This window comes from Zingiber officinale, chromosome 4A, assembly GCF_018446385.1.
Source record: "Zingiber officinale cultivar Zhangliang chromosome 4A, Zo_v1.1, whole genome shotgun sequence".
In the NCBI taxonomy this organism is placed as follows: domain Eukaryota; kingdom Viridiplantae; phylum Streptophyta; class Magnoliopsida; order Zingiberales; family Zingiberaceae; genus Zingiber; species Zingiber officinale.
The window spans coordinates 116,091,236-116,099,070 of NC_055992.1; the positions used below are offsets into that span (position 1 = coordinate 116,091,236).

General features: G+C 44.2%; 3 protein-coding genes across 3 annotated transcripts; all 3 read right to left on the minus strand.

Annotated features, from left to right (window-relative positions):
* Nucleotides 1–418: 418 nt before the first annotated feature.
* On the minus strand, nucleotides 419–1,240 carry LOC121970707 (MFP1 attachment factor 1-like). The gene has a single exon (XM_042521596.1). It carries the CDS (start codon nucleotides 1,090–1,092, stop codon nucleotides 601–603), a length of 492 nt encoding a protein of 163 aa, XP_042377530.1. The 5' UTR covers nucleotides 1,093–1,240; the 3' UTR covers nucleotides 419–600.
* LOC121970706 (F-box protein At3g12350-like) lies at nucleotides 419–3,579 on the minus strand. The gene is made up of 2 exons (XM_042521595.1): nucleotides 2,498–3,579; nucleotides 419–1,818 (listed from the first exon to the last, which is right to left on the minus strand). The coding sequence occupies exons 1-2, from the start codon at nucleotides 3,383–3,385 to the stop codon at nucleotides 1,363–1,365; spliced, it is 1,344 nt and encodes a 447-aa protein (XP_042377529.1). The 5' UTR covers nucleotides 3,386–3,579; the 3' UTR covers nucleotides 419–1,362.
* A 165-nt stretch (nucleotides 3,580–3,744) lies between these two features.
* Nucleotides 3,745–7,042, minus strand: LOC121970708 (nucleobase-ascorbate transporter LPE1-like). The gene is made up of 14 exons (XM_042521598.1): nucleotides 6,867–7,042; nucleotides 6,686–6,783; nucleotides 6,415–6,591; nucleotides 6,207–6,307; nucleotides 6,058–6,133; nucleotides 5,902–5,961; nucleotides 5,635–5,819; nucleotides 5,377–5,473; nucleotides 4,924–5,010; nucleotides 4,800–4,858; nucleotides 4,624–4,715; nucleotides 4,437–4,514; nucleotides 4,192–4,352; nucleotides 3,745–4,111 (listed from the first exon to the last, which is right to left on the minus strand). The coding sequence occupies exons 1-14, from the start codon at nucleotides 6,961–6,963 to the stop codon at nucleotides 3,893–3,895; spliced, it is 1,587 nt and encodes a 528-aa protein (XP_042377532.1). The 5' UTR covers nucleotides 6,964–7,042; the 3' UTR covers nucleotides 3,745–3,892.
* Nucleotides 7,043–7,835: the final 793 nt, after the last annotated feature.

Genomic DNA, 7,835 nt, shown 5'->3' on the forward strand with positions numbered 1-7,835 from the left:
TATTGAAACATGATGCAAGATCATGATGCTTTTTTGACCATTTTATCCAAACAAAAAATGAAAAATCTTAAAAAGCATATGCCTGACATAATAACCGTTTAATGAATGCAAGATCATCTCCTAGGCAATAACTTGTAAGTTCCTCAATGAAAGAAAATTCTAACTTTTTCTTTTATTGCATGCAGTTTCAACTGCCAATGAATCTATTGCATTATAAAGAATCCTTCTTTCCCTCAAAAGAGGAATTTTTGACCATCCTTCATGAAGGAGGAGCATGTAAAGTCCAAATATCGTATCTATTCCATGAAAAACTTGAAGTAGCAATGAACTTGTCAGTGTCTAATTCAAACAAACACATCAAACCCTATAAAATTTCGATTAGAGCATTCAAACTCGGTGTTAGACTATGTTAATTGGATTGAGAGCAGAAGAAACCCTTATAAGGTTCAACTTCAAGACATCATAGTACATAATTGGAGTATCAAGTCTCAGGTCATCGAGATCAACACTCAGTATTCCAATATCATAACAAAAAGGTACGATTTAAACAAGGCCGGGCCAAGCAAAGTTACCGGTAGGGGAGAAAAGCGAAGGAAGAACTCAAGAAGCAACCGGTTCTGCTGAAGAAGCTTCGTCCTCGGCGCCATTAGCAGTGGGAGGGGACTCGGTTCGCACCAAAGCCGCGTCCTGAATGGGGGGTATGGATGAGGCAGATGAAGCCCTAGATTTCACCATCTGGATCATCCGGTTGCTAATCTCCTTGGAGTAAATATGTATCGTCTCCAGCCCGTCGTCGTCCGAAGCGCGTATGCCGTCGGAGTGCGCGGCGTCGAAGGCCTCCTGCTCGATGAGGCGCGCCACGGAGTCGGCCTCGTCCACCGGGACGCTCCCGTAGCGCTTGGTGAGCACGGAAGGGGAGGAGAGGGTCTCAACGAGGCGCTGGACCACGGCGTCCCGCGTCCGCTGCGATGGAGGCCAGATGCTGAGGGAGAAGCCTGAGAGGCCGGAAGGAGGCAAGGTCTCCGACGGCTTCCCCTGGTCGCCAGCATTCTCGCCGCTGGTGATCTGAGATGCGTCGCCGACATCAGCCATAGTGCCACCGACCCACAAGGGTTACGGATTGGACATAGCTGCTGCTATTTAAAGAAACCACTTTGTGGTGTCCATGGGCTTCTAATGGACCTTCGCTCACTTCTAATGGGCATCTAATGGGCTTGTAATGAGCTATTTAAACGGGCACGGGCTTCTACTGGGCCTATATAAACATCAAAGAAGTTCAATTGACATTATCACACTCGGTAATAAGCACACGGGACAAAGAAATGATCAGTCTATAGTTTATACAAGTAACTTAAACAAGGATTATAAATCCTCTACTATGTCAAGGAGAAACTCATTCACAGCAATATGCTTCAAGTCGATTATATAGTTGTTTCGAAGAAATCCAAAGCCGAAAGTTCCATCGTCGTATTCCCATATTCTACCCTCCACATTTCTAGGATCACCGGAGGAGGCCGATAAGCCAGGAATTACCAAGTCATAAGAAGAGTTGATACAGAGAATGCGCGAGACGACTCCACTGGAGTCGCTGCTTTTTCTCCCGTCTGCATTCACAGGGCATATATGCTCACGGTTTGCATATAGGTCCTGTTCGTCGCTGGAAAATGGAGATTCAAGGAATGTGGTGTTGGAAGTCCAGAAAACAGGAGAATAACCGGAGAATTGCTCCCCTGCTTCGCCCACTCTCCGACATGTAATGCCACCGATATCATCGTAGGAGAAGAGGTAAAATTCAAGTATCATGTCCTCAGAGAACCCCTGTAGAAGGAAATCTTGTTTAGCTCAAAAAATGGATCCCCTTTAATAGCTCCGAATAAATTAAATACTTGCATTAAGATACCAAAGCTTCTTATTCAACAGCAACACCAACAATAACAATAGCACTTTTTCATTCTTTCATATATAAAGGGTTTCAAAATGCAAGAGATCTTGCAACACTTATCAATGAGGCCATATCCATTAGTATTACACAGAAAAAAAAAACAATTATAGGGATTTGTGAGCAACTCATTTAGTTGGATAAAAGAATTCTAATTCCATAAGAACAATGAGTTTCTTAAGAATAAAATAGTATTCCTTGTGTTGAGAGAAGGAGAATTGGATAATCATTTATTCAATTGCTTGTTAAGTTGCTCTAGTATATTCTCTTGAAAATGTAAAGCAAATTCAATTGATGCTGAGAAATCGTTAACCTATTATAATTCTAATTTCTATGTCGATCACAAATCCCAAATCTTTAAACTATTGGAGTTCTAGTATCTAAGTTTTCAGAGGAAGGAATTCACTAAAATTATAGAATTCTGATTCCATAATTTACTAAAATCTTTTTTATTCCAAAGCTCTAAAGCTAGAATTTTGTGTGTGTTGTTCTTTTGCAATGTTACACAAAAAAGATTAAATTTTCAAAGAAGAACAATAAGGAAAGAGAAGGAAGCACCTTCCACAAGCCTTGTAATGGCCGTTCTGGTGTGGGATAGTAGTTGTTGATCTTGACGAAATGCTCTGCCTCCCACAAGTGCCGCCCCCCAAAGCGCTCCCTTTCCTTCTTCCTCGGCCTTCTCATGGCCTTATCACCACCAGGACTCGTCCGAATTGCGAAGTACTGATAAATCTCCGACATCAACCTGTCCGGAGGCGACGATGTCTCGATCTCCTCCAGAACCCCGATGGAGTCAACTTCCCTAGCGTCGGCGTAGTAGCTTCTGTTCTCTTCCACCACGAAATGGCTGCAGCCCATGAAGCTCACGCTGACAGGAACCAAGTCAGGATCTACTACGCCCGAGGATGAACTAGAGGAATCCGAAACCGAGCCTAAAAGATCTGCGGATGAATCAAGTCGACCGCCGGGGTGGAGGAAACTGACCAGTTCGCCGTGCTGCGATAGGCCCAGCCAAAGGAAGGGCACTTTGAGGACGCCGTAGCCACCACCGGCTGCGTCGGGCGCGGGGGAGACCCGGGACCCGGCAATGTAGGAGGGTCCCCATTCGAAGAACACGAGGTGCGGGGTGCCGGGGCCGCCGTGCCCAATGCGGCGCCAGAAACCGATGAGGTGCTCCCATCGGTCGAGCGCCTTGTAGAGGCGAGCGAAGGACGCGGAGGACGAAACCCAGGATCGGGGCCGGGTGCGGAATCCCCAGCGGCGCTCGCAGATGGCGAGCCAGAGGGGGCTATTGGGGGCGGCGGCGCCGCAGAGGGCGGCGAAGCGGCGGGAGGTGCAGGCGAAGGCGGAGACCTCGGAGGGGGAGAGGAAAGATAGGATATTGATCTGAACGTCTTCCGGGAAGTCGGAGAAGGACATCGCTAGAGTCGAATTCGAGGAAGCCATGGCTTGTGTGGCTAGGGCTACAGATCGGACGACAAAGATTGGGATCTGGGTTGATCAAAGAGGTTCGAAAGAGAAGGACCGGAAGACTTTTCAGACAGGCAGCGACGAACGGTGGCGAGCGTTGGCTGGTTGTTTCCACGGGGAGATCACCGTCGACGAGGAACAACGACGAGAAGAGAGAGAAAATGGAAGGAAAATCTCTAAGCTCTAGCATCCTAAATTTGATCGAGAAATTGAGGACCGTCTGCCACGCGTCATCCTTCTCCACCGCCCGATGCGTCCAATTAGCGACGGATCATTTCGTTGCGGATTTTGAGCAGGATCCGCTTGCAAAAAATGCTAAACAGATATCGCCAAGATTTTAAAACTATGTTTCTTTTGTTACACACAGTCGTACAGCATTCTACATACAAAATTATTGAGAAAATGATTGAAAATAAAATTATAAAAAAAAAAAAAAAAAAGTTGAAGAAGTTCCACACGATCATTCAGCAGCATCCTACACGACTACAGTGAAGGGAAATACTTGTTGAGGTTGTAAGGAAGGCCATAGAACTCTTCGCTTCTAACGTCGCCTTTGAACGTCCTGTACTTCTCCCACCAATGCCAGCCTCTGTCTTTCCTCGTCGACTCTTCCTTGTGGTGGAGAGTGCAGTCCAAGAAGTAGGCGATTATCGCCGCCACCGTCGCCGGCGAAGAGAAGATCACGTTCAACATGTCATTGAACTGCAGCAGAAGTTAAAGTTCTTATCGAACCGATCGAACTCTTTCGTATAACTTGGAAGTGTATATATATCCACACATACTGTTCTGGAACCAGTGTGGACTGGTCCTAAACCGGAGAGCAGATAATACTCCCTGAAGTATTGCGGGATCGACAAACCGAGGAAGAAGGAGAAGCCTAAGATGAATTTAGTCCTGAAGGAGTTGATGTTGCAGAACTGAAGGAATCCGAGTCCTGCAGAAGCTGCTTGAAGAAAAGGCAAAGGAATTAGTCACTCGAAACGAAAGTAGACGATTTTCAACCGATAAGAAAGTAGCCACCAACAACCTGCATAAGCAAAGAGAACGCAGTACGCTCCGGCGAACACAGGCAATGGTATCGATTCAAAAAATGCTCCAAATTTTCCTAGTAGTCGATAAGGGGAAAAATAAAAGAAGCGTAAGAACACTCGTGGCAAGTAGAAATAGAAGTGGTCGAAGACTCGAAGTAATTGAAGGAAGGTGAAGTGAGCCACCACAAATCGAGAAGCAGAACATAAACCAAGTCGATATCAAAATAACTCTTCTGCTTCCGACTTTTGTCAGACCCAACAGACCGCAATTTTCACTGTTCAAGTAGCTTCATGGTCAGGTCCTATGTATTTCTAAATGCTCAAAGTGTTAGTTTCTGAGGCAGAGTTTAGATTGTTACACCGATGCGGCGGCGCCGGTTGTGGTACCAAACATTCCGGCTAACAGAATTCCTATTCCCTGCGATTCAACAATCTCAATCGACGAACAAGACGCACGAGCCAGTAGGTTAAAATGTAAGATACCTGCCAACCGATGCCTCGGCTGAAAACTGAAGGTGGGACAGGCGTGGCACTTGCGAGTCTGGACACAGCAATCAGAGTGCCTGTCGACTGAAATGCCAAAATGTATAGAGCAATTGAAGAGAAAAGTAAAATCTAAATCTGATCTTTTTCCATGCTTTTAGTGAGTGTATCCCAATGCTATGGATGACTCATAGCAAAATGTAAACGGAAATAGAAGTAGCATGAAACATCGAACGAGACTCTGATTTTATATTGAATAACAATCAGAGTTGTGTGGTGTCAAATTATCGGTTGATGATCACAACTATGTCATCATGTCAAAGTTGTGTTACTCTTAACTATTTGAGATAGACACCAAAGACATACATCCTCAACATGTATCGATGATGGAAGATGAAGACTATCTAGCCATCAAAACTATGTAATATGCAAGTAGTTAGACTGAAAATGAACCTCAATAAGTGAAGCAAACGAAGCAGCCATTACGGCAAAGCAATCGCCTGCATGAAAGATGGGACTTCCCCATTGGAATGGATATGGAACTCTAAACCTGCAAGTAAATACTGTCAATAGTTTTGCATTCATTGAATATACAAAATGATCATAATTTCTCTTATCCAAAAATGTATACTTGTGTTTGTTTATATATCTATCAGACACAAACTTTGGCAACTGAAGTAGCAAGAAACAAAATGGATATTTGGTAAATACCAGCGCGAACCATCGATAAGACCAGAGCGATCTGCTCGGCAACTAAGCTGAGTTTGTAGAGGTCGATTGTTGTAGGCACCAGCCACAGTGAGAATATATGCATACAACCAAACAATAGCAACCACAATAACTAACGCAAACCTATCCAAGATCACTCTCCTTCCACTCATTGCATTTGGTAGATACTGCAGCAAAGATCTATTTCAGTTTGGGGGAATACATACACAATACTGCAATGAAAATTCAGCCATATATACGCGAAATTACCAGAGCAAAGAACACTAGGAGAATAATTGTTGGAAGCCCAATTTCAATGCAATTGGCAGCCTAATCGAACAGAAAGGGAAAGGCAAGCACAAGCAAAGTATTATGATACATAGAACGCAAACTCAAGCAAAAAGACAGCAAACGGGAAGTACTCACGCTGGGAAATCCAAAGTAGAAAAGGCCAAGAGCCGATAGGGTTACAAAAGGAATCGCAGCAAGAGGGCTTAGAAATCTAGCCAGGAGAAGAGATTGAGAAGGCAATAGCAAGAAAAGTAAGCCCTTTGTGAGAAGTGAAGAGGAAGAACCTTATAAAAATCCTCCAGATGCCGAAGAAGCCTACGATTATCTGGAAGCAGGATGCGGCGATGTATGCCCCTTGAATCGACCTCATTGTGTGCACAAATCTCTGAAAAAAACCCCAAAAAAGTGGAAGGAGTTCGAAGAATCGCACATTGTAGTTCACGGAACAAAAGGGGAAGATGCAAAATCGAAAATCGGTAAGCAATCGGAGACCTCGTAGGGGTCGATGAAGTAGGCGTAGCGCTTGCTGAGGATGATGGAGATGGTCGGGAGGAGATAGGTGTAGGAGCCGCCGATGACCGTCGACAAGCGAGTTCCAAAGTAGACCTGCGTCAGCGTGTTGATGAACGAGACGAACAGCAACGTCTGTATCACCTTGGCCTTCTCCTCCTGCGGAGCGTTCAAAACCCTAGGGTTAACTCGCCCAAGGAATCAGTAGTAAAAGAGCGAGGACGGCCGAATCGGCCAAAAAAAAAAATCACACATTTCCGCCGCCCATCAGCGGCACCAGAATGGTGGGGATGAGGACGGTGGTGCCGAGCATCACGAGGAAGTGCAGGAACCCCAGAGGAATCGCTTCTTCTGCAGAATAAACAGTGTCAGAGCGCACAACCTTTAGATGTGAAAGTAGATAGAGAAAGAGGAAGGAGGGAAGAGGAACGGACGCCATGGAGGGGGGCTGGTGAGGCAGTAGTCGACGAAAGGCAACTGCTCCTTGACGGGATGAGGGTGGAAATCCTCCGCCTTCAGTCCCGGAGACATCGCTTATCGCCGGACGGCCAAGGGAACTCCGGCGAGGGCAAATGAGAAGAAACAGCAGCAAGCAATGGAGGGAGCGAGAAGCGACGGGGAAGGAAACGTTTTATACGGCGAAGAGTGATTATGAATTATTATTGTTATTTAAATTACATAATGCAATTTAAAATAGATTAATTAGGGTGATTAATGTTTCATTAAATGATGGTGGCTAGCGTTAATGATGATGTCAGTTTTTTAATGAAGGTTTGATTTGGTGGTTGTGATTAGGAGGGAATTGGCTAACCAACGTTTGACTGCTAATTACAAAGGATTTAGAATTAAGGAGTATAAGAACTGTTCGTTGAGCTTTTGAATGTAATAACACAGCACGTGAGATAGGTCGTTGGAGGTTGGTTTGACACGTGAGGTCCATTTGGCCAACGCCTTGAACGAATCTTAGTTTTAGATACGCTACGTCCACGTGGATTAATTAACCTGCAAATTAAACTAATTAAGTGTGGCTGCTGTGTAGTTTTATATTGGGGCTTTGACAGGTGTCATCACGTGATTTGCTTATCTTAAATATGAGTAATACTAATAAATAAATTTATAAATTTTATTCTTCAATAAATAAAAATAATTCTTAAAAAAGACAAACTAACTTATGATATTAAATTAATTATTCAAACATCCGGACATCTAATTACTTTTGGACGTCTCACACATTTAGTTGGATACAGGAGTCAGATAGTATATCAATTTTTTATATTAAAAATGATATTCTCTACACCTTTAGATCAACGACGGATATGGCTGATCAAACGCAACATTATGGCAAATCTTACCTCTTTCCTCTCATATTTGTATGTAACAAAATAAAATTATTTGTTCATTCT